The sequence below is a fragment of the Periophthalmus magnuspinnatus genome, chromosome 13 (genome assembly GCF_009829125.3).
Source record: "Periophthalmus magnuspinnatus isolate fPerMag1 chromosome 13, fPerMag1.2.pri, whole genome shotgun sequence".
In the NCBI taxonomy this organism is placed as follows: domain Eukaryota; kingdom Metazoa; phylum Chordata; class Actinopteri; order Gobiiformes; family Gobiidae; genus Periophthalmus; species Periophthalmus magnuspinnatus.
Genome location: NC_047138.1, coordinates 23,406,639 through 23,432,968, shown reverse-complemented (window position 1 = coordinate 23,432,968; position 26,330 = coordinate 23,406,639). Strand labels below are relative to the sequence as shown.

The following is a 26,330-nucleotide window of genomic DNA, read 5'->3' as shown; positions in this document are numbered from 1 at the left end:
GAGAGAAATGTGCCGGCCAGTGTCAGAAAGCTTGGTCTCAGTCTCAGGTCATGGGTCTTGCAACAGGACAGTGACCCAAAACACATAGCTAAAAACACTCAAGAATGGCTAAGAGGAAAACATTGGACTATTTTAAGTGGCCTTCTATGAGCCCTGACCTAAATCCTATTGAGCATCTTGGGAAGGAGCTGAAACGTGCCGTCTGGAAAAGGCACCCTTCAAACCTGAGACAACTGGAGCAGTTTGCTCATCAGGAGTGGGCCAAAATACCTGCTGAGAGGTGCTCATTGACAGTTACAGGAATCATTTGATTGCAGTGATTGCCTCAAAAGGTTGTGCAATAAAATATTAAGTTAAGGGTACCATCATTTTTGTCCAGGCCTGTTTCATGAGTTTATTTATTTTTTTATAATTCTGTTGAAGCATGGTTGAAAAGCAATGTCTGACTTTCATTGGTTAAATTTCATAGAATTTTTATTCATTATTACTTTTGTCAGATTCAAGTTATTTCTGTGACCTTTGTGAGCTTTTCTTTCATTAACCAATGGGTACCAACAATTTTGTCCATGTGGTATATTCTGTACTCGATTTCTTACCCCATGTAAATGTGCCTTGCCCCAGTAAGGTATATTTTATAAGCAGTTCTTGAGGTCACAATAAGTCCACTGTTTACCATCGGCATCTAATTGTAAACCGCTTTGTCTGCTAATTGGGAAGTGCGCATTAGCATGCTAGTTGTTGTCAGCTTTACTGTGATGGGCAACTTTGCTCTGGCCTCAGTTGTGAAAAGTGCTTATAAACTAGTTGGGATGAATAAGTGAGGAATAACTTTGGACTACTACAAACTGTTTAAAAATAATTAGTTTTTCATGTTTTTAAAAATCATGTATAGCGTGCTTAAGACCAAGACAGCAGACAGGCCATTTAACTTGTCTCTATGGAGCTCTTTCTAATTCACACCATTTCTAGGCCAGACTAGTTTGAAAAATCCACTTTCAAAACCACTGGACTTTGTGACATTAAACTTTTAGAATTTACCTCCTCACTTCAACTCAAAGATTCATTCTGCATCCTTTCTCCTTGGGGAGCCCTAAAACCAAAGTGAATAAAAATGAAAAGCACCCTGAAAAAGTATCCCCTCTTGCGTACAACACTAGCAGCAGTATTCTGTACAAAGTGAAGTCAGTAGTACTCAGGAGGCGCCGCAGGTAACCCAGTCAGACTCGCTCCAGCCCCAGTAGTTTGAGAGGAAGGTCAGATGCAGGACCATGGTACACACCGAGAGGCATGGACGTGATTAACACAGTGCGGACGGCCCCCACGCAAAGAAAAACAAGGATGTGTGCAGTATAGGACACATGCAGAGGAGAGGTCACACTCTGACTGATTTTACAGCCCCAAAAGAGGAGAGGAGAATGAGGTAGAGTGAATATGAAAAACAAGGATGACTGATCCAGCACTGAGAATAACATGTACAAAGGTCAAATTGAATTGTCAAGCTAAGACCATATAGCATCTAAATCAGTGGCTTTCAGTTTTCAGTTTTCAGTTTTCACACCAAGTACCACTGTGAGATTATTATTCCATGTAACATGATAAATCATACTTTGAACTTCTGTTTACGAGTGCTCCAACGTGGCATGAGTTGGCATATGTACCCTGAACTTCCACATGTACGATACTTTGAAAGATCAGCTAAAAGTACTTGTTTTTGTACACCTTGTCTTCATTGAACCCAGATAACATTCTGCGTGCTGTACATTTCTAGCTAATTATTAAGGAAGTTATGACATGTGTTAACTAGTATATAAGGAGCCACAGTAGAAAACAGGAGACAGTTGGTGTTCTACTCAATTGATGCCTGTATCTGCTGAATAAAGAGACCGAATTGTGAAACTGCCCGGCCTTCTCGAGTCCTGCTTCCGGTTCGCCTCCAGGAGAAGCTGACAATTTTGGTGACCCTGGACGTGATGCTGTGAGTCCTGGACGCAAGGGCGAACCATCTCCTCCACAGAACGCTTGAGAAAGACATCGCAAAAACGAGCGCTCCAGAAAAAACGGTACTAACAGAAAGCCTTTTTCATAGAATTTCTGTCAATTGGTTTAATGCTAAACTAATGTGATGTGCTCTTGGGACATTCTGTGCAATTAATTGTTATAATTTTAAAACTATATAAAATTAGTAATTAGAGGTGTTTATGCATTTTGCACAAAAGAAAGCAACATAATTAATAATTAAGTAGTATGTTTAGACTTAGATCAGGTAAAGTGTAATTAGAAACAAAGTTAATCATTTCCGTGTTTATGACTTAGCACGAATAAAGAAAAAAGCGTGTTTTATAAAAAACATATTTAGTGGTTAAAACTTTACACTAAAAAAAAGAAAACAAAACTTTTTAATCAAGTTTATATAAAATGTGGTACCCAAAAAAACTATATGTAATGCTAGCAACAATATTTATTAGCATAATAAGATCTCAAGCAAACGAACCTGTTCAAATGAATTTTACTCAGAATGGACATGAAATGACTTGTTACTGCAAAATTGATCAAGGGGAAATAATTCAGATTGGCATTATTTATATTCCCTGTGAAACAGAAGCATTAATAGATGGAATTAGCTTAGTAGACTTAACTAGGAAAGAACAAGAAATTGCAACCTATTCGCCGGAGCATGGCATACATTCCAAAGTATGCGATTTCATTAGCGAAATTCCCAAGCAAAAAGATAATGTAACCGAGACAAAACTAGAGTGCACATGGCACAATCGGCCCATTCGTTCTAATATTGGCTGTGTTTGCATCACATATCCTTTTGGTAGCACAGAACTACATAATATTGACAATATTTGTGAAAATAGTACAATAAGAGATGCAAACACAACGGTCGCAAATAGCAAACACCCTAATATATGACATACCAAAATGAAAATAGTCTGTTTGACATCCAAATGATAAAAAGTAAAATTAACACTCTTATGAAAAAGGTTACGCTTACAATTGGAGCAGTTTCTGAATCAAAATCCACACAAGAAGCAAAATTAGAGACTATGATTAAGAAATTAAAGAAATGGTAAAAGAGATTATAGACAACGCTAGAAATATAACCAAAAACTTGTGTCCGTCAAACTCAGCAAATGTCGCTAAAATGCTAAAAGATCTACAAGAAGAGTATGATGCATTAAAAAATATCTTGAAAGGAAGTGTTATTTATATTGTGGCTGCATTTGTTGCTGTTTTTCTAACTCTGGCTATTGTGCTGATTATGGCTTTATTGTTATGCTTGTGTTCGCCACGGACCACTAAAATTATGGCATTAAATCTTCCTGATTCAGCTTCCATCTTAAATTGGGATGATTGAGATACAAAATAGACAGTTTAAATGATTAACTATAATAATAACTATATTATTGGATGACATTTTTTAGTGGCTGTATCTTGTAGTGGCCAGATGGGGTATGGTTCTTTTAAAATGTTATTCACATAAATAAATTGACTAAATAGAAAGAATTAAAAAACTGTTGATATTATTGGACATTAATAGAAGATATAGATAATTGTTTAATGATGTAGTGTAGAATTGATTTTGCATTTATTGGGCAATTGTATGGATAATTGTTTAATGAATAAAGTGTAGGATTGATTTTGCATTTATTGGGCAATTGTATGGATAATTGTTTAATGAATGTGATTTATGTGGAATAGAGCTATTATTTTGCATTTATTGGGTTATTTGTGGATAATTGTTTAATGCATGTGGAATAAAGCTATTGTTTTACATTTGTTAGTTGTTTATGGATAATTGCTCGATGTATGTGAAATAAGGCTATTGCTTTGCATTTACTGATTGCTTGATGGATGTGGGATGGCAGTTTTGCTTCGCATTGGTTGAGCAGTGTGAGGTGTTGAGCCTTGTGTTTTCCTGGGATAATTTATGACTACAAAAACAACTCTGTCACAGCAGAACTAATTTCTTCATCAAAATTGGGCCACTTATTTATTTTGATAAATTTTATGAAATAAAAAATAAAAAAAATAATTAATTATTTTGAAGTTCAAATTGTCCCCAGGTTTCTCTTATAACGTAGCTCAACTTAATTTATACCACTGTACAACCAACAAACACAGTGCAGTGGTGGAAATTAAGAGTTGCAGGAGAATTTGAGTTCCAAAAATTGTACATTATCTATTAAAATACGGTCTACTAACCAAAATAAAAATGTGTTATTTAATTAATTAACTAAAAAAAATAAAAATAAAAAATTGTTACTTTAAGATTTTATTTTGAGAGCTGGGAAAGGCAAATTGGGGGAGGAGTTTAGCTTAGGGAATTTGCAATGTAACTCTACTGGAAGGAAAACACAAGGCTTAATGGATGTGAAGTTAAGCTGTTGTTGCACATTTGTTGAGCATGTTGTAGTTCACATTTTGCATTATTAGGTGGATATGAAGTAAAACTGGGTGGCACTTTGTAATGGCTGCGCCCTATTTGGCCTTAGTGAAGTGCAGGCACTTAATTGGTGGTGATTCGGGCTTAGTGACTGTTTAGTTGTGGCCTTAGTGAGCACTTGATTTGAAATTGATTGGCTTGTGTTGTGCCCCTCCCCGAACCGCCACCTTAACGTGGTGGAGGGGTTTGAGCACCCGAATGATCCTGGGAGCTATGTTGTCGGGGGCTTCATGCCCCTGGTAGGGTCACCCATGGCAAACAGGTCCTGGGAGACGGGTCTGACTAAGAGCAGTTCAGAAGCCTCACATGAACAGACAAAGAACAAGGCCAGTTACGTCGCCCGGACTGGCGTTACCGGGGCCCCACCCTGGAGCCAGGCCTGGGGTGGGTGCACGCCAGCGAGCGCCTGGTGGCCGGGCCTTTCCCCACGGGGCCCGGTCGGGCCCAGCCCGAAGGAACGACGTGGGGCCGTCCTCCCGTGGACCCACCACCTGCGGGAGGAGCCATGCGGGGCGGGTGCAAAGAGATCCGGGCGGCAGTCGAAGGCGGGGACCTCGACGACCGGATCTCCGGACATGGAGACTAGCTCTGGGGATGTGGAACGTCACCTTGCTGGGGGGGGGGAGGAGCCTGAGCTTGTGCGGGAGGTTGAGCGTTACCGGCTAGATATAGTCGGCCTCACCTCCACGCACAGCTCGGGCTCTGGAACCCAACTTCTTGAGAGGGGTTGGACTCTCCATTTCTCTGGCGTTGCCCGCGGGGAGCGGCGGCGAGCTGGTGTGGGCTTGCTCATTGCCCCACAGCTCAGCCGCTGCGTGTTGGGGTTCACTCCGGTGAACGAGAGGGTCGCGTCCCTGCGCCTTCGGGTCGGGGACAGGTCTCTCACTGTTGTGTCGGCCTACGGGCCAAACAGCAGTGCAGAGTACCCGGCCTTCTTGGAGTCTCTGGGAGGGGTACTAGACAGTGCACCAACCGGGGACTCCGTTGTTCTCCTGGGGGACTTCAACGCCCATGTGGGTAACGACAGTGACACTTGGAAGGGCGTGATTGGGAGGAACGGCCTCCCCGATCTGAACCCGAGCGGTGTTTTGTTATTGGACTTCTGTGCTAGTCACAGCTTGTCCATAACAAACACCATGTTCGAGCACAAGGGTGTCCATTGGTGCACATGGCACCAGGACACTCTAGGTCGGAGGTCGATGATCGACTCTGTTGTCGTGTCATCTGACCTCCGACCGCGTGTCTTGGACACTCGGGTGAAGAGAGGGGCTGAGCTGTCAACTGATCACCACCTGGTGGTGAGTTGGATCCGCTGGCGGAGGAGGAAGCCGGACAGACCTGGCAGACCCAAGCGCATTGTGAGGGTCTGCTGGGAACGTCTGGCGGGGCCCTCTGTCAGGGGGGTCTTCAACTCCCACCTCCGGGAGAGCTTCTCCCTGATTCCGGGGGAGGTTGGAGACATGGACTCCGAGTGGGCCATGTTCTCCACCTCTATTGTCGATGCGGCTGCTCGTAGCTGTGGTCGTAAGGTCTGTGGTGCTTGTCGCGGCGGCAATCCCCGAACCCGGTGGTGGACACCGGAAGTAAGGGATGCCGTCAAGCTGAAGAAGGAGTCCTATCGAGCCTTGTTGGCTCGTGGGACTCCTGAGGCAGCTGATGAGTACCGGCGGGCCAAGCGTGCCGCGGCTCGGGCGGTCACAGAGGCAAAAACTCGGGGTTGGGAGGAGTTCGGAGAGGCCATGGAGAAGGACTACCGGACGGCCTCAAAGAGATTCTGGCAAACCAGGGGGGGGGGGGGGAGCAGTGCTTCACCAACACTGTATGCAGTGCGGGTGGAGAGCTGCTGACCTCGACTGGGGATGTTGTCGGGCGGTGGGAGGAATACTTTGAGGATCTCCTCAATCCCACTGTCACGTCTTCCGAGGAGGAAGCAGAAACTGGGGACCCAGATGCGGACTCGTCCATCACCCTGGCTGAAGTCACTGAGGTGGTTGGCAAGCTCCTCGGTGGCAAGGCTCCGGGGGTGGACGAGATCCGTCCTGAGTACCTCGGGTCTCTGGATGTTGTGGGGCTGTCTTGGCTGACACGTCTCTGCAACATCGCGTGGCGGTCGGGGACAGGTACCTGTGGAATGGCAGACCGGGGTGGTGGTCCCTCTGTATAAGAAGGGGGACCGGAGAGTGTGTTCCAATTACAGGGGAATCACACTCCTCAGCCTTCCCGGTAAGGTCTATTCCAGGGTACTGGAGAGGAGAATCCGACCGATAGTCGAACCTCGGATTCAGGAGGAGCAGTGTGGTTTTCGTCCTGGTCGTGGAACACTGGACCAGCTCTATACTCTTCATCGGGTCCTCGAGGGCTCATGGGAGTATGCCCAACCAGTCCACATGTGTTTTGTGGATCTGGAGAAGGCATTCGACCGTGTCCCTCGTGGTGCCCTTTGGGGGGTGCTCTGGGAGTATGGGGTCCGGGGCTCTTTGCTAAGGGCTGTCCGGTCCCTGTATGACCGGAGCAGGAGCTGTGTTCGCATTGCCGGCAGTTCCCGGTGCATGTTGGACTCCGCCAGGGCTGCCCTTTGTCACCAGTTCTGTTCATTATATTTATGGACAGAATTTCTAGGCGCAGCCAGGGGCCGGAGGGGGCCTGGTTTGGGAACCACAGGATTTCATCTCTGCTGTTTGCGGATGATGTTGTCCTGATGGCTTCTTCGAGCCAGGACCTGCAGCAGGCACTGGGGCGATTTGCAGCCGAGTGTGAAGTGGCTGGGATGAGAATCAGCTCCTCCAAATCCGAGGCCATGGTTCTCGACCGGAAAAAGGTGGTTTGCTCTCTCCGGGTGGGTGGTGAGTCTCTGCCCCAAGTGGAGGAGTTCAAGTATCTCGGGGTCTTGTTCACGAGTGAGGGAAGGATGGAGCGGGAGATTGACAGGCGGATCGGTGCAGCGTCTGCAGTGATGCGGTCGCTGTATCGGTCCGTTGTGGTAAAGAAGGAGCTTCGCCTTCCGGCTCAGCTCTCTATTTACCGGTCAATCTACGTTCCTACCCTCACCTATGGTCATGAGCTCTGGGTAATGACCAAAAGGACAAGATCGTGGATACAAGCGGCTGAAATGGGCTTCCTCCGCAGAGTGGCCGGGCGCACCCTTAGGGATAGGGTGAGGAGCTCGGTCACACGGGAGGAGCTCGGAGTAGAGCCGCTGCTCCTACACATTGAGAGGAACCAGTTGAGGTGGCTCGGGCATCTGCTCAGGATGCCTCCTGGACGCCTCCCTAGGGAGGTGTTCTGGGCACGTCCCACCGGGAGGAGGCCCCGGGGAAGACCCAGGACACGCTGGAGGGACTATGTCTCTCGGCTGGCCTGGGAATGCCTTGGGGTCCCACCGGAGGAGCTGGAGGACGTGTCCGGGGTGAGGGAAGTCTGGGAGTCCCTGCTGAGACTGCTGCCCCCGCGACCCGGCTCCGGATAAGCGGAAGAAAATGGATGGATGGATGGGCTTGTGTTGTGTGTAGTTGCTCATGCTAGTTTTGCGCTTGGTTGGTCCTTGGCTAGCCATTTGTGTGTGTATTTGTGAATGCGTTTTTGAGTGTCGACTCGGACACTTGTTGATGTGCTGTGGGGGGTGGTTTGCGGTGGTCCTGTGATGCAATGATGGTTCGGGCAGCTGTTGCTGGTTAGGTGGGTCTTTTTGGGTGCTTTTCTGGAGTGGGGATTGGTTGTGCCTTGTTGGGCATTTGTTGGGGTTGGCTGGATTTCGGAGAGGCGGTGATGGAGTTTTCGCATTGTTTAGGCTTGGTTGTCCCGGGCCTGGATGATGTGGAGATTCTGTTGTTGCTTCTCTGGGGTGTGGCCGGCCTTGGCGGAGGCTTGATGGGGCATGGTCGGTCTTCCGCTTTGGAGGGGCTCTCGGGGGACTCGCTTGGCTGATGGTGGCTGCTGGATTGTCTTGTGTTGTGAGATTGGTGGGTCATTCACTCATGGCTTGATCATTGGCAGGAGTTGATGCTTGAGTGTGCGTTTGCAGGTGCATGCGCGGGTGGTTGGTTGATCATTGGCTAGGTGTGGGTATCTGCACGTGGCGCAGGTCAGTTAGTTGTTAGTTGGATGTTTATTTAGGATGGAGGTTGAGTGATTGCTGGGCCTAGGTCACTATTGGTCAGGTCTGGTCATCATTGATTGAGTCTTTGTTCGTGCCTTGTTGGGGCTGAGTGAAGTGTAGTTGTTGTAAGGTGTTATCTAAAACTGTTTTAAAAAATTTAAAAAATAATACTAATAGAAATAAACAGAATTAAATTATAATAATAATTACCAAGATTGTTAAATTAAAATTATTATTATTAATAATAATAAAGAATATATATATATATATATATATATATATATATATATATATATATATATATATATATATATATATAATAAAAAATAATTTAAAAATAAAAAAATTGAAAACTTGAAGAAAAAGAAATGTAAAAATTAAAAAAATTGAAAAAAAAATTGAGGAAAAAAATTGAAAAAAAAATTGAATAAAAAAAAAGCAATAAATAAAGTAATGAATAAATATAATAAATTATCTCAATCAAATAATCTCAATCAAGTACTAAAATAAGATAATGCTGGCTCCTAGGTGAATTTCGAGCTCTTTAAGTTAAGTTTTTTTTCTTTCTTTTTAGAAATCAAAAAGACAGAAAGTGGGAGCGAAGACGCCCCCCCTCGAGATCAAAACCCCTTTAGAGTCTACAGGTAGACAGTGAAAGACAAACTGTTCATTAAATAGTGACTCATTCTGCCAAAATCATAAACTTGACGCCTTGAATACAAATTAGAACAATATCCAAATTGTTATACAGTAGCTGAGAGGGTAACTTAACAAAATACTATAATACAATACATATCACAATGTCCCGGTTCATCACGCTAGACCAATTGGTAGAATTCTGGAAAAATAAGGCACTTCAGGAGGAGGCAGACCCGAAGAAGGCCCAAGAAACCCAGTCCATCATTCAAGGCATTATTAAGAAATATGTCAAAAAAGGAATGATGGTGGAAAAGATGCCATTGCCCCCACAGAAGAGCAATGGAAGAACATCAAAAACTACTACAAGGAGAAACAGTGTCAATTGGACCCTACCCGAAGTGCTATAGTAAAAAAGATGAACAAATTGAAGATACAAAAGCACAAGAATGAGATGAGGAGTCAATTAAAAATACAAAACTACGAGAATGAGATGAGAATGGCGAAGAAGATGCATGAATGAGCAAAGGAGATGACGGTGATAAAAGAATTGTCTTCTATCCTAGTTCTCAAGCCGGAGAAGGAAGTGACCCTGAAGGAAGAACTGCTGAGAGAAAAATCAAACGAACCTGCTGCAAGCATATATCCAACTCTCAAAGAAAATAAAACATCACATAAATATGCCACACGCTCTAAGAACAGAAAGTCCTGGGAAGAACCTGAAAATTCTGATGAAGAATAAGAAAAGACTGGCAGTAAAATATCAAAGAAAATGCAAAGGTCATGACGCTGGGATGAAGACAACACGGATGATGATGTTTCATGTCTTGACAGTACTTTACGGTATGCAACCAGCCCATTCCCACATGATGAAGAATGCTGTTATGAGATGTCCAGAAAAACTGCTCTGCCCCCACCAGCAAAAACCCAGTGCTGAGAAAATCTTCTGCTTCCATTCCATGATGACATCAGACCTGGCTGCATGCTTGACCTCGAAGATAACTCACAAGGTAGTTGGAGGAGAGTTGGCATTAACATCTGTTGAAGCATGCTCAAGAGAAATAGAAGAAAAAATAGACTCTGTCCAAAACCAAGTAGCTGCACTGGCTCATATTGTTGAAATTGACAAAAAGCTGAAGCGAAGTGATGATGAGGGACGCATGCAAAGACAAGAAATGATGCTTGACCAAGAGATAACAACAAAGACAAGCGGAAGTTTGCTCTCAAGGACTGAAGAGGATGAAGCTAGAGGTGCTATGGCTGAAGTCTCAATGAAACAAAATGATGAACCCTTTTCGGTTGATGGATCGTTCAGCGGAACTGTTAAAGAGACTCGATACAAAGAGGCATACATCAGTGGTACCATCAATCCTATCCAACAAAGGGAACCTACATCTGTCTTTCCAATAAGAACGGATGGCCGACAAGTAGTTTACCGGCCATTCGCATTAAAGGACTGGAGTGCCCTAATGCTCACTCTACCAAAGCTGACCAAAGGAGGCGTACCATGGATGAGAGCTCTCCTGAAACAAACGGCTGGAGATAAACTATGTTTGGGAGACATGCAAGCTGCCCTAATCAAAGATGCTGATGAAACAGTCGCTGTAAACATCAGAAAAGCCATGGAAAGAAGATTGAGAATGCGGCTACAGAATAACAATGCCATTCATATCTTCCGAGACACCCTGGAAGAAGAACTTGGGACACACAGCTTCAAGCAACGTGCCACAAACCTATGTCATGATGTCACTGGAGAACCAATTGAGCCAGGAACTGGTATGTCGGTCATGTTCAGGTCTGTTCTGCTCAAGGGGATGCCTAACCAGGTTCAAGAAGCCTTGCAAAATGTGATGGGACTGTACCGTAAAGCTGAAGAAGACTTTGATGCACATTGCAATCATGAAATAAACAAGTGGCAGAGAAACAGGAAGGAGTCTGAGGACCAGAAGAAGGAGTTGGAACTGGCTACTGTGAAGTTGCAATTGCAGAAATACCAAACTGAACTTAAGGAGAAGAAGACGGAAAAGAACACAAAAGTGATGAGTATACAGTATGACCCTGCTGAAGAAGACAAGTTATCTGTCACAAAACAGCTAACAACTGCAATTAAGATGGTGATGAACACACAGCAACTACAAGCAACAGCAGTGATACCCAACTCCCAATCAGGTCAGCCTATGTCAATACCGAATGTGCCAGTGATGATTTACAACGGTCCTCAATCAAGGAGGTTTTGGAAACCCCAGAAGAAACAAAGGAACTGGCTACATGAACAATCCAAGACATGATCAGTGCCACCTATGTCACGGAGTGGGACACTGGAGAAGAAATTGTCCCTTAGCATCTCGAGGACAAAGACAAGAGCCACACAATTTTCAACAATACATGCAACCAATGCAGAGATACAACCGACAACAGCAGCCACCAATGATGCCACAGCAGACAGTCGTTCCAATGCCCCCACCTCCAAATGGAAGACTCATGAACGTCTGAGCTTACTATCAAGGAGGAAGAGATGGATCCTTGGATGAACACTATGACTACTGAAGGGGCCTACAGCCAGACTGTGACAAAGTGGGCCTTTGTCCCTTTTAATAGTATTATGATTTGGTTTTGCACATGTCTGTTCATTTTCAATAACTTCAATAGAACTATCCCGGGTTTGTTTTGTTTAGTTGTAATCAGTTAAATCACCACACATTTGTTAGTTAAATATATTTTATTTAGTTAAATGTGTCTATTCAGTTCAGTCCAATAATCATCTTACCTGCATCCCCACATGGTCCAGACAAAGAGCCCTATGTCGGCCATTTTATAGGCTTGAGTGGGGTCGTGGGCCGGACCATGTGGAGGGGGAAAAACTGGCTTAAGTTTGTTTATTTCTTTGTGTTAATGTCTTGTGTATTTTTGTTTCATGAACTAAGTGTTTATAGTTTATTTAGTTAAACACTGTTAGTAAAGGGACTTGGGCCCGAGAGATGTTTGATGGAATATAGTGCTGATGTTACTCCCACCGCCCCCTGGACAAGAGATGGAGTAGACCAGGGGTGGGGCTTCCGGTACAGGGAAGTATTTTAGTCCGGGCAATTAGACAGATTGTCAGTGGTGTGTTGCCCCGAAGGTCACAAAATACTCGACCGATGTGAAACCCTCAAGATACTGAGAAATGTAACTATGTGTAAAACCACTGAGATCCTGTACCTATCTCCAGATACTGCTCAAGACTCAAAGTCACAGGTCACGATCTATTGGACAGAAATACTCACAGATCCAGAAAAAGGTAATACTGCATCAGCATTATGGCAAAACTACAAAACATGGGCAAGATCGCTATATCCACTCAGTGAACCTTTTGACCCCTTGCATGTCACTCTATACTACTCCACACTTGATGATGACACCTATGACGAATTATGGCAAAAGGTGGATGGACAAACCTTTCGCCTGAACTACTCATATCTCTACTTGGACCCTCAAGGAATGGCACTCGCAGTCTCCCACCCAGAAGAACTGAAACCGTATTTCATGGGGAGTGAATAAAGCACACCAAACGTATCGCTGGCCATATCCAAACATCATTCACCAAGACAACTTGGTCCAATGGTCAAGCTGGCTTCAAGTCTTCAGTATGAAGCCACCGAAATCGGAGGTGTGTTTTACAACTCACAACACAAAATATTCAGAATTTTTCTACCTCAGGGCTCTGAAGATAACACAAGAGCATCCAAGCAATCCAGACAATGAATTTTTGAGAATCATCCGGATACAGAGAGGTATCTTGCCCAAGTACCATCACACATATGGATAGATGCACCCGATGTGGGTCAGACGAAACATGCTGTTAATAACCACTTAGCGTTCCGACGGCCCGCAGGCGCCTTTACGTTACAACTTTACAGCAATGTACGTGTATTTCTGCGTCACCCACACAAACAATCTACACAGCAAATGAAAGCTACGGCATTCATCTTTCTGAATATGTACACCATTTACACCTCTAATCACCACAGTGCTGACAGGATAGCCGTTTTTACAGAGAAGTCAGTAATGTGGATTTGGACTTCACTTACCATTGAGCGCTCTGGTTCTGTCAAACAGCAACATATTCACACAAAGTTGGTCTCATTCATTCCGTAAAGGTCCAGAGAATATAATTCAGTCAAGAAATTGTGTCCACAAAGGAAGTTAGAGCCTTCATGTCCAATCTGCTGCAGGAAAGTGAAATCTGTTCCGTCACTTCTCTGCATTTCTTTTGTCAGTTTCAGGCATAATAAACTTCTGACAGCGCCAACTTTGTTCCTCAGCACAAAACAAACTTGTTAGCTTGTGATTGACACCAAAGTTGGCCAATAAGGTGGGGGCTGTGGGTTACTGGAGCCGCGGACAGTGAATGAGTGCTACAGATGACTGAAAGAGTACACCCCACTCTCCCCCTTGTAGAATCAAGCTGTTACATTACACACGTTTAGTGATGTTTTCCTCTTAAAGCCCATGAACTGCGGAACACGCTGATGCATGACATGCAGTGGTTTACTGTAAACAGACGGAGTTTGCTGTGAGCGTAAAAAGGCGAAACTGGATATAAAGATCCGCGCGTAAAATTACGTGCGCGTGTTGCGTAATTTTACGCAGCAGTTTTGCGTTTTAAACATGACGAAACGAACAAAACAAAGGAAGTGCGCAACCAAGGACACTGTGGATGTTTGTACAAGTTAAACTAGAGGCATCTCGGACCCGGAGCGGTTCGTGGAACCGAGTTAAGATCTCATGATGGACTCAGGAGTAGAGGGACCTTATGATTTGATGGACTGGATGCTGTTCCTGATCGGTAAGCATGGTTTATTCTGCTATTGACTTAATTTCCCTGGGCAATCAAGCTGCAGATCAAGCTGCAAAGAAAGCTGCAAATTATAATCCAAGAAACATGCTTGTTTGCAGCGAAGAAAAGATCGAGAAGCTACCTGATGCAAACCTGATCGATGCAACATACATAAGAGAGATTCAAGAAGCAACTGGAGTATACGAACATGGTGCTTGGAAACAATGAGGTGCTACGAAAGATGCTACAGGAATCTGGAGAAATCATGAAGGAAAAATTGTGGCTCTCATCTCATTACTACAAATGCTCTATGATGAATTCCATACGCCTACTCAGCTAGCTATGAAGCCATCCTAAAACATATTGATTTGTGGTGGCATCCAAACATGAAGTCTATCATGCAATACTGGATAGATGATTGTCACATTTGTCAAACCATGAATCCAAAGAAAGCTTGTAAACCACCGCCAGGAACTTATACTCTTCCCAATAAACCTTTTGAAAGAATTGTCATGGACTCCAGAAATAAGAGTTCGAGGATATCGTTATCTACTGGTCATAGTCTGTGAATATACAAGATGGGTTGAAGCGTTCCCCTGCAAGACAGAAACTGCCAAGGAAGTAGTTAAGCACTTAACTACTGATGTCTTCCCACGATTTGGCATTCCGCAAGTCATAAGGTCAGATAACAGGACACATTTTACTGCTAAAATTGTCCGTGATGTGCTAAAGGCTCTCAATATCACCCAACGTTTTGGAACTGTCTATCATGCTTCCAGTCAAGGAGTTTGTGAAAGAATGAATGCCACTGTCAAGAGAAAACTTGCAAAGGTTTGGAAAACCACCAAACTTGATTGGGTCACGGCCTTACCTTTTGTTTTGATGGACATCAGAAACAGCGTGAATAAAACCACGTCATATTCTCCTAATCTCCTATTAACAAGCAGAGAAATGCATAAACCAGAAGGCTCATTCACTGAAGATACACCGTTTATAGAATGGGACAAACAACATCACTCATATGTTCAGCAGCTTCAAGAAATAGTGATGCAACTACATAAATGTAGACAAAGAACACATGATCTTGAAGATGTAATTGATCCAGAGATGAACATAACCCCGGGATCTTGGGTGTATGTGAAGGTACACAAACGACACAACTGAACTCAACCATAATCAAACTCAAACTGGTCCATATCAAGTTCTACAGTCCACTGGAAGATCAGTACAAGTCCAAAAAAGAAACATCTAAAGTGTGGTACCATTTATCACACTGCTTTAAGTCGCCAGTAGACCCAAGTGAACGAAGTCTAACTCAAATCCGAACTGACATTGCCACCACATCTACCATACAGAATGAAGAAAGCTGACCAAATCCAGACATCGCTGGAAACAGCAACCCTGATGAACAACCCCGACCACCTTCTGCCACTGGGGCTCCAGAAAAGGAGGAGGAAAGGTGGAGAAGAAGAAGCAGGAGAAGGAGAGTATGGGCCATTTTTTAGGCCATATTTTTTGAAATTTTTTTTGAAAACGAAAAAAGACCCCTCGTCACAAATTCTATTACTCTCTGTGGGGTCCCAACTCTCAGGTCGCGAATCCATTGACTAAGTTTGGTCAAAATTATGTAGATTGCTAAAAAGTATATAAAAAACAAATTCTGAACCCTAGTAAGTGCTCCTTGTTTCTTATTTGCTGTCCGAGAGTCATGTGTTGATTTACGTGCTATGTTAGCCTAAGGGCTGTGTTGTGTTATAATTGGGGCGGTTAAAGATAAGGCTAATATTTTACTCATATATGGGAACTTTAAGTTGAATATATTATTATGTGAAAGTAGCGTTTTGTTTTTTATTTTATTTTTGTGATCACATGTGAGATGTGATCAAAAGGGGGGATTGTGAGATTATTATTCCATGTAACATGATAAATCATACTTTGAACTTCTGTTTACGTGTGCTCCAACGTGGCATGAGTTGGCATATGTACCCTGAACTTCCACATGTATGATACTTTGAAAGATCAGCTAAAAGTACTTGTTTTTGTACACCTTGTCTTCATTGAACCCAGATAACATTTTGTGTGCTGTACATTTCTAGCTAATTATTAAGGAAGTTATGACGTGTGTTAACTAGTATATAAGGAGCCACGGTAGAAATATAAAAACAGGAGACAGGTGGTGTTCTACTCGATTGATGCCTGAATAAAGAGACCGAATTGTGAAACTGCCCGGCCTTCTCGACTCCTGCTTCTGGTTCGCCTCCAGGAGAAGCTGACACCACCAAAAAAGCTTTGACTTTCTGAGTACCACCGGATCTAAATCCGGTATATAACAGTACTATTTCAGGTCGAATCTAGGGCTAAACCAGGTCTAAAACTGGACTACATGAGATAAAACAATATGCTTTGGGCTCATAATCTTTGGATGGCTTAACCAGGTTCTTCTTGGCAGGTTTGGTCTCCTTTGCAGGCTGAGAGTGAGTGGGCTTTGGTGTTTGAATGTCCTTCTTGAATCTTACTGAAGGCTCCTCAGTCCTCAGAGCTTGGTTTTGACCTTAGATTTCTTACAAGGTTTCGTTTCTTCTTCAAAATGAGACTTTTCAGCTTCATAAGGCAGATTTGTCTCTTCTTTGGGGTTAGAGCAAGAAGACACCTTCTTGACTACATCTAAGGTTTTCACTGGGTTTTCAGTATTTGAGTTCTCAGTCAGTTCTCCTTAATCATGACTTCAGATGGTACTTCCGATGTTTCAGAGGCACCACCTTGGACTGGAGATTGCAGGTTTTTCCGGTCCTCTACTAAATGCTCGTCTGGAGATGCCTCAAAGACCTTTTGCAGCTGAGGTCTAGTGACATTTCCTTGAGCAGTTTGAAGCATGCACTCCCTCCTCTTTAGCCACTTTTCCTGTGTATTTAGGTTCTGCTGAAATTTGTTTGGAGGTTGTGACCTTAGTTTGTCTTTTGTTCTTTCTTGCCTTTTTGGTTAGTTTGGAATTGTCTTTGGTAACTTTTGGCACCATTGTCGTTCCAGATGGTGCAGGTACATCTTGGGCACTAGATGCCATCTTTCCTGGTTCCTAGCATTAGTGTTACTTAGTATCTGTTTTTCAATATTTTTGACAACCCTAGTTTGTGGAGGCAACCCCTAGTGCCAATTCTTCAACAAATGTTATGAAAAGTGGATTTTGTCAGGTAAACATTCAGAAGAGATTTGATTAACTAATAACTGTTCTAAAACTAATTAAAATTTAAATCACAAGCAGTGATAAAGGGACCTCGCAACCCTTGCGACCACGGAATGGCATGCTACAGTGGGAGAGCTGCATATCAACCTTAGCTTGACATGTGATGCAACCTGGACATAATGATATGCAATTTAAGCTTCTGTCTTTAAAGGTAGCTCTCCAGTGCCCCTTGCACAGTTGTAATGCTGCAAAATCAACCAATATGCATATATATTATTTTATACTCAGCAAAAAAGTCTATGGGGATCACACCCTAAAGCTGGATCTATGAATCTATTTATATAGATGTCTAAAATATAGCACTCATATTTTGACATATTTGTCAAAACCTAGGGTTTTTACCCGACGGACTCCAAACTGAAGCCTCAGGACATATCTGGGGTCAAACATTGTAAAAATTATTTACGTAAGTCTCAGGATTTGATCATAATGAGCTCTTAACAAAGCAGCAGCATTATGACAGCATAAAAATACCTGTAACTTTTGCAAACATTGTCGGATTCAGACAAACCCAATGTAGCCTCTGTATATTTTGATAAGGTGGACAAAATGATCTGTCAATTAAACTTCTACCTTTAAAAATGGCTCTCCAGTGCCCCCTGCAAAGTTACAATGGGCCATTAACATTTATCTCCAACATGACACTTGGAATATTGAATAGCATGTCAAGGTAAGGTAGATATGTACCTCTCCCACTGTAGCATGCCCTTCCGCGGTCGTAAGGGTTGCAAGGGCCCTTTATCAATATTTCCTATTTAAATTTATAATGTAATTGATAACCTTTTATTGCACATGGGCTTTGTGTCTTTTGGCCAAGTTTGAAGTTTGTTTGATAAAAACTGTTGGAGGAGATGTCAAAAGAAGAGTGATTTTGATTCTGCTGGGTTAAGAGTGGGACCATAACATAATTTTTTACATGTCCTGATGTGCCCTATTTTTAATGCCGAGTTTCATTTGTCTTGATGACATTTTTCTGAGCTGGGCTCCGATTGGTGCAATGTAAATCGATTTCCAAGGTGGCGCTACTGAGCCGAGGTCTTCACTCAGAATTAGAGCTCACTAAACTCTAATTTTGTTTACTGCTTGATTTTTGTGATGTTCCCTAAAATTGTACAAATACAATAAGGTTCTTGCATGATTCTAATTTTGGCATAGGCTCGTAATATTCAGAGCAGCGACAAAGCTCAATGACACAAGCCTAAATATCAATTCAAGTCCTATGATGAAGAGAAAGTCGGCCATTTTTGATTAAAAAAATCAGTTGTCATTTTGACAGCATGCCATATATAGAGGAATTGCAATAAACGGTTTAAACCTTAATTTCCTGGTTCTTTAATGACTTCTCTTGACCACAGGCATTGTTTGAGAGAGCTCAAAATGTAACCACTGGTACAAAATCCAGACATGAATAGAGCAAATAAAAACAACATTGTCCAATTGGCATGAAACTTGGGTAAGTAATTGTAGGCTTCAAAACATGGAAGAAAGGACCTCAATTGGACCTAAGTTATAATCTTAATTGTTTGGCCTGTGGAATCATCAATGTCTGGCTATTCAGATCCTATTGAACTTATATAAACCGACAAAAGTTACTTCATGAAAGGTTATTGAAAATTGACGGAAACATTATTGTAGACAATCCAATCAGAAATTTCAATTACACCATGGCTGTATTATGCACGAGGTTGCTGGTTTGAAGCCATGGACGCCTCCAGTATAATGTGAATGGCACACTTCAGTATAGAAATACTGTGGTGGGGGACCAGTAATGGCCTGGGTGTCTATCAGGAAGGGAGAATGGAATGCTAGAGCCGGGGGGCACACATTGCCGCTTGCAGCTTTTATAAAAAAATTTGTCCGCCTAACATTGCATTTTTGACCTGCTAAATGTCAACAAAAAGTCCCCAAACCAGGTATGAAATGGATCAGTCCACCAAAAAATTCAGTAAAATGGGCATTACAACACCATCCAACTCAATGCGACTGAATGGAGCTGCCTAAAAATTTCCCAAATTTTAGTAGAATGGACAGCCAACAAGCATATTTTGTCATAGATCTACAAATTTGAACACAGTGATGGAGTTCCAGGAGGCAAGCAAAAAAGTCAATTGTTGTACTGCCCTTTGATGAACAGGAAGTCGGCCATATTGGATCAAAAATCCGTTGCAATTTTGCCTGTGTGTCTTTAAAGGCAAATCTAGTCCTAGGATTTTTGTCCAAATAAGCTACGATTTGGCATGCCACATCTAGACTAGAGATCAATCGATATGGGTTTTTTCATGGCCGATACTAATCCAGAGCAACCGATGGCCGATAAACTCCATATTTTGGGGCTTATATGCAGATTTTGATAATTTTCCACTAAATTATATTATTTTAATTTACTACAAACCCACAGCTCTTTTTTTTTTAAACCACAAACCTAAAACAGAGCAGTGATTCACATTTAGTGCATTTGTCTATTCCTATCAAAGTGCAAATATAAAGCTTTGTGTGTATTTATACGCAGCAAATTGCCCAAAACTAAATTTTGGCCTGTGCTGGAGATTTAAGGCAGATAGCCGATATCCTAAAAAGTCCAAATATTGGCCCAATATATCGGTTACATCTCTTAACTAAACACATTGAAATACAAAAATTAATACTGCTGTTAACACTTTGAATAGAGCAGACAAATGGGCACATGGCCAGTGGCCTCTATAGCATCCCCTGTAGTACACAAAAAACATCGAGAATTGAAGAATGGCACAGAATTTGGCCAATACGTTTGATGCCTCAGAACATGCAAAAAAGTCAACTAGTGTGAGGGGATACAGATAGTGTCACATGGGAGGGGCATGTGCAGGGAAGTCCTTTTTTCTACATAAATAATTGTTTTTGCTTGACCTCCCATGCAGCTGTAGTTGCGTGGGCAGTTTTGGTTCGATACATAGAGATACAGGTACAACGTGATTCCTGCTTGGCCACAACAATTCACTCACGTGCTCACATTGTATTGCTGTTCCAGGCAACAGTTATTGTGTCTAGTGTGAAAGAGCATACTGTAGGAACAACAAATAACTAAAAGGAAATCCAAATTCAGCTGCAGACAACTTTTGAAAATGAAATTAGTTGGGGGTTTCAACCAAAACAAAATAGTTCTTCTAAAAAACAAATCAAACAAACAAATCACTCTCACAAACTGGGGTTCATTTAAAAAAAGTTGGCAGAAATTAAAATTAGAACAAGAATAACATTTCAATTGAACTGAATTTTTGGCTCAATTTGAGATACTTAAAAAAATAAATAAAACAAGGAAACTTGGCTTACAGTTAGTTGGCAGACATAATACAGACATTGTTTTCTACAGAAAGGAAAGAACCTCTCCACACCCTCCACTCCTGTCTTTCCTTTAGTCCACGACATGACTCTGGTCAGTAGAGTGAGCTGGACTTCGGTGTGCCGGTCTGTTGAGGCTGCACTCTGACAGTGGAAGGGCAGTATTCTTATTTACACACACTTTGAAGTAGACACCAAAGAGGCCAGCGGAATTGTGATTTATGTTGTAATCCTGATGGAAAACTTTGAAAAGACAGCATCAAAACAGAGGCTAGAGCATTGCAGAGAAACATCATATGGGCACTCCAGACTTCCACATCAGATGGCGGTGCTGATATGAACAATGTTTTCCCATGGAGGGCCATTAAGTCCTCTGACAGTGGCAGTTTGGGCTGGAGTGGCTGGCTAAAGCGTGCTTCAGCAGTTGTTATGGAAGGGCGCGAAGCATTCGGAGCCCAGAATATCCCATTGAGTGTGAAGCATCAGAGCTGGTGCTGTGTGGGGCAGTGGCACTACGTTTGCCAGTAATCATTAGCAACACAAGTGGTCCTTTACCTATGGAGAGCTCATCGAAAGTTTGGTGAGAGCATCTGTAAACATGTAAACCAAAAACTTTTAGGAACAAATGTAATATGTAAATAGGTTAGGTTGTTTGAAGTTGATGGGGAGTCGTAGCTGAAGGTATGGTATTATTAAGCAATGGTCCTACTAAATAAAGTACAATAATTTTGTCTTGAAAATGTATTTCCATTACAGGTACAATGTCTTTCCATGATTGTCAAAATCTATATCAAGTATCAAAAGAAGAATTTTGTGACAGCACTAGTGCGAGTTCTTTTAAGTCATACTAAATGTACCTTCTTAGTTTTGATATATATCAAGTCCATTGTAAAACTATTCAGGTACGGTGCAATGCTGTCCTAGTTATGCAATCGTTGGAGGTTTGAAACCCGACAAACATTGTTGGGTTAGCAGTCAGATCCACTGACCCAAGGGTTTGCGGTTCCAGCTCCCACTGATTAATACTACTATTGTGTCCTTGAGCAAGACACTTAACACGTCTTGCCACTAGTGTCTGGTATATGAATGTGTGCGAGTGGTTTCTTGAAAGTGCTTTGAGTGCCTCAAAGGTAGAAAAGCGCCATATAAATGTGACAATTTACAGTTTCAATACTAGTTTTTGTATTGATATCAAGGTAGATGGATTTTGCAGTCAAAAAGATCAAAATTGCTACATTGCTATAGATTTGATACTGGTGAAGTGCATTTAAGTTTTAAACAACACATTTTCTCTACACTCAAGAAGTTCTTAATACCAGAGCTCTAAAATATAATGGAAATAAGGTATGTATAGACACAAACTTTCTATTGAAGCTTCGATGGTGAGTCACGCAAATCAAAGCCGCATAGATAATCTTTGCATAACGTACATTAAATCTATCCAAGACGTATTTACTTCTGAAGGATAAATCAAAGTGAAATGTAAAAAGGTGACTGTTTGCCTATTCAAAAGCCCCCTTTAGAAAATAATGTCTTAAAAGAATTCTCCGTCTGGATCAGCGACAAAACGACCTCCACGTTAACATTATCAAAGCTCGTCATTCCACCTCTCCGCTATCTGAAAGCATGCTGCCTTCAAAGACCGTCAGTAATTACTGATCCCCAATAACAATTATGGCCTTCAGTGTTTTTTCTCAGAAGTGTATTTGCAGGGGTGAATAATAACCTCGCCATTTCGCGCAGCAGGTAGAATTAAGGAGGGAAAGAAACAAAATTAGTTGGGCAAAAAAAGCTGCAAAGAAAAGCTGGGTTGGATAGAAGCACTGAAGGTGAAACAGTGCAGAATTCTTCACACATGAACAAACTTGAGACTGCTTTCCATAACAAGCAAAGAAATCCACCAAATTCATGCAGAGACAAGGGAATCTGACCGGCATAGGAATTAGAATGTAGGAATCATATATTGACACAGGAAGGGTTGATCAAATGAGACCGTTAAATCCAACTTGACACAGGTCTCACATCTCTCAGTTTAATCACCTAAAAGCATTCAAATGATTACTGCAATTATAGACTATTATTTCTATTGTTATAAATTGCTTTAAAATCAGACCTGAGCCATCACTGAATTTATTAATAGTTCTAGTATTTTTAGTAGTTGTAGGAGTTTTTGTTGTAGAAGTAGTTGTAGTAGTAGTAGTAGAAGTAGTTGTGGGAGTAGTAGCAGTGTAGTATTAGTAGTAGTAGTCGCATACTAATAAAAATATTACCCTAGTCCTATAGTATATACCATATTTAGGGTACTCATGAAGTAATCACAGTAAGAAATCAAAAGAGTGGGAATTCAACCACTAAGTCTGTGTTTATACTACAACCATGCTATCTTTGACTGAATGTTCTAGAAGTTGGGAAGGCTTAGTCAGATTTGGCATCATCCCCGAGGAACTGCAAGCAGCACTTTTATCACTAAGCCATCATTGCAATTTTAGACTGCACTCCTGAATAACTGATGTAAAAATAACTGTCATTTCTCTGATATGAGAACAGTAAAAACAATAGAACTACTCCATCTGCTTCTGACCTTCTTAAATCTGTGTTTATAAAAAAAAAAAAAAAAAAAATCACTACTCCCTGTTATGACTACGTACATCACTCCATCTCTCTCAACTCTTCCTGGAAAACATGGCATCAGATCTCCGTCAGTCCCGAGCTAAACAACTTTTTACACTTGAAAGTGTTTGTCTAAAGGCTTCCAACCTCAGCTGTTCTCCTGCACGCCACTAGAGTCTTAGCGCTTCCCTATTCGCCCTATCTTCTTTTATCCAGGTTGAAAGCTAAAAGAACACTCCGACTGCTTTTTCCCTTCTCTATGCAGAGTTCACGCTGAAGTTTGAGAGCATTTGAAGAGCCCAGTTTGAAGCCCGGGCGGCCATAAAAGCCCTCCATGCGACTGGAGTGAATCATCTTACCTGGATCCACTTGTCGGGGATTGCCATAGCCAGGCGGTAATCAAAGCCCAGCCCCCCCTCCTCCACTCCACGACACAATGCAGGCATCCCCGACACGTCCTGCGGGGAACAAGATGGAGCATGTTAGACCGTTTTTTTTTACAGACTTAACAATACACAGCAAGTGACAGACATGAGCCTGTGCCCGTCCTTTACTTTAGATAAATACATTTATAGCAGGGATTGACACTGATGAGCAAACAAAGCCTTTGTAAAGGACAAACATCATGCAGCATTTGTACTGTTATTAGCCTTTAAACATGCTCTTGACTACCTTTGCTTTAGCATGTTTTAGAACTTAAAGTATCTGTCTGCTTACAATACACACCATGGTCTCACAGATGTGCTCCCTATAATGTTAACTGGGGTCCAGATACCATCTGATCGCAGCAGAGGGAATTACAATTGAAAAACAAATCACAACTAGGGTTGGTGACTTTTTTCAACATGCTAACACAAGCAGTTGTAACGAACATAATTTGACGTCAGAAATACTTAGAACAGGTCTGCCGATGATCCATGGATTGGGGGACAATAAAAGTATATTTATCAGTGTGTTTTTTGAGCTCTCAGAAGGAATGAACTTACTAAACAGAACTCATCCATTCAGTGTGATTGAAGCTAAATACTCAAGCAGCTCAATAAGGTCAAATTTGCTGAATAAATGTCCTTTAAATAGAAAGAATACTTTGGTGCTTATTTTAATGTAATGAATAAAGTAAAGGACAAAACATGTTGGGTTTGCAAGTCAGTCGTAGCTCAATTCTCATTACAAAATATTCCATTTGGAGATTGTCCTCACCCGCTGCGTTCTCCATTCCTGTCTGATTTTGGCCTAACTGACTGCTCCCAAGGTCAGAGCCTGGCTCCAGTACTGCCTAATCAGTTCTGTTCTTTTAGACAGGTAATTACTGTTGTTTGTTTCTCATTGTAAATTGCAATTATTATAGCTGTTGCTGATAATATTTACACTTACACTTTTTAATCATCTACTGGGATAACAGTATCTCAGTGGTTAGAGCAGTGGTCCCCCGAAGGTCGGAGAATCAATTTCCACTCGAACCAAATTCTGTTATTGTGTCCTTGGGCATTGCCTAGTAAGAATGTTGTGTGTGTGTGTGTGTGTGTGCGTTGGTGTGAATGCTCTGTGGTGCTCGCAGGGGTAATGGCGCACATTGGCAGCCTCACTTCTGTCAGTATGCCCTAGGGTAGCTGTGGTTACAATAGTAGCTTACCACCACTGATTATGGAGTGAATGAATAACGACTAAAGAGAACACTTTGACAAGCCTTTAAAACACATTACAAGTGTAAGGCAATATTCATTATTGTTATTATTACTTTTGTATTTCTGTTATGATTATGTACAGTCTCACATATTAATATTAATGACTTAATATATTTAAAAAATTAGGCAAATGTATTAATCCCACAAGTGTTCAAAAAGACCATGATAATTAAAGGTGCACTCGACAACTGTTCTGTTCTGTAGGGTACGCCACCTCCATAGAGATGTTATTGATGTGCCTAGTATGTCTTATCTATTTTCATGGAGACAACCAGGTGATGGAAATTCCTTGCATGCAAATGCTAGTGATGCATCAAAGGGTTTGTCAGACATTGGATTTAAAAACCTACTGTAATTCCTCCTTTGACTGTGAAATTTGGTAATGCAGCCTTACAGTGTAAGAGAGAATGCACCTAAAAGAGCACATAGCCCTGCTGTGGCACAGTTTACAGACTGCCCTGATAACTCCATCCTGTAGGCATGCTAGACAGACTGACAGTCCCTCCCCTCTGTCATGACTTCCTAATTACACCAATGAATAGGTGAGTAAACCATGTCTCAGTGTGGAAGCTCTGACCTCCATCTGCAGTTAACACTGTCATGCCCCCTTTGGCTGTTTTCTTCATTAACAAAAAAGTCTTTTCTGTTGAGCATGCCTTAGCCAATCACAATTCCATAAAATGTGGTCCTACATCTAACAGTGTTGTGCACCTTAAGCAGCCCTGAAATAGCCCTCTGAGATCTACAAAGGTTTCAAAGGAAAACTTCACAGAATGGCTGATGTCATGTAAGACGGTTGGTTATTTCTTTCATACTATCACCCCAGGGAATTACTAAAGCTACATACACGGCGCAGCAGACTTTTTGGGTTGTGGGTCAGATATTATTGCTTTGCCTGGAATGTTCTAAAATATGGCATTTAACTTACCTATCTGCATGGAGATAAGCAGGTAACACTACCAGCGAGAGGCAAGCTTGCATGCAATAAAAATACATGTTTGTCAAAACAACAAAAACACCTGTAATTGAGTAAACAATTCCTAGATAAGTTGAATGTTATACTGTGGAAAATCCCAGGCAGAGCAATAACTTCTCAAAGGACACAACCAGGCTGCAAACCCCCTTGTAAAAGTTACATATTACTCCTTTAAATCTACAAAACAGTACCACAAATAAAACATAACGGGCCACTTAATAGCAATACAAGCTAGCATGGAGCCAAGTTTCCCGTGGCTGATGGCTGTGCCTTACCTCTGCCACAGTGATGCAGTGTGGATAAAGGTTGTGCACGATGTGGTTAGCCAGCATTAGGTAAACCAAAGAGTCTTCATCCACCTGTAGGCCAAAGTACTCGCTGTAGTCTCCAGAGAAGCCTGAGCCTGAGGAGTAAACAGCCACAATTTCAGCTCCCAAATCCTGCTCTCATCCTCTCTGAGAGCTCTGGCACTTTCACTTGATATATTTTTGATATTGTT

General features: G+C 42.1%; 1 protein-coding gene across 1 annotated transcript in view; it reads right to left on the bottom strand.

Moving 5' to 3' along the window:
- Positions 1-26,330, bottom strand: part of gbe1b (glucan (1,4-alpha-), branching enzyme 1b) — a 255,845-nt gene that overhangs the window by 95,263 nt on the left and 134,252 nt on the right. The window contains exons 9-10 of the mRNA XM_033976749.2: positions 26,107-26,234; positions 23,530-23,628 (exon numbers count right to left, since the gene is read on the bottom strand). Of these exons, the coding sequence (XP_033832640.1) occupies positions 23,530-23,628; positions 26,107-26,234 (227 nt within the window). The remainder of the gene's footprint in view (positions 1-23,529; positions 23,629-26,106; positions 26,235-26,330) is intronic.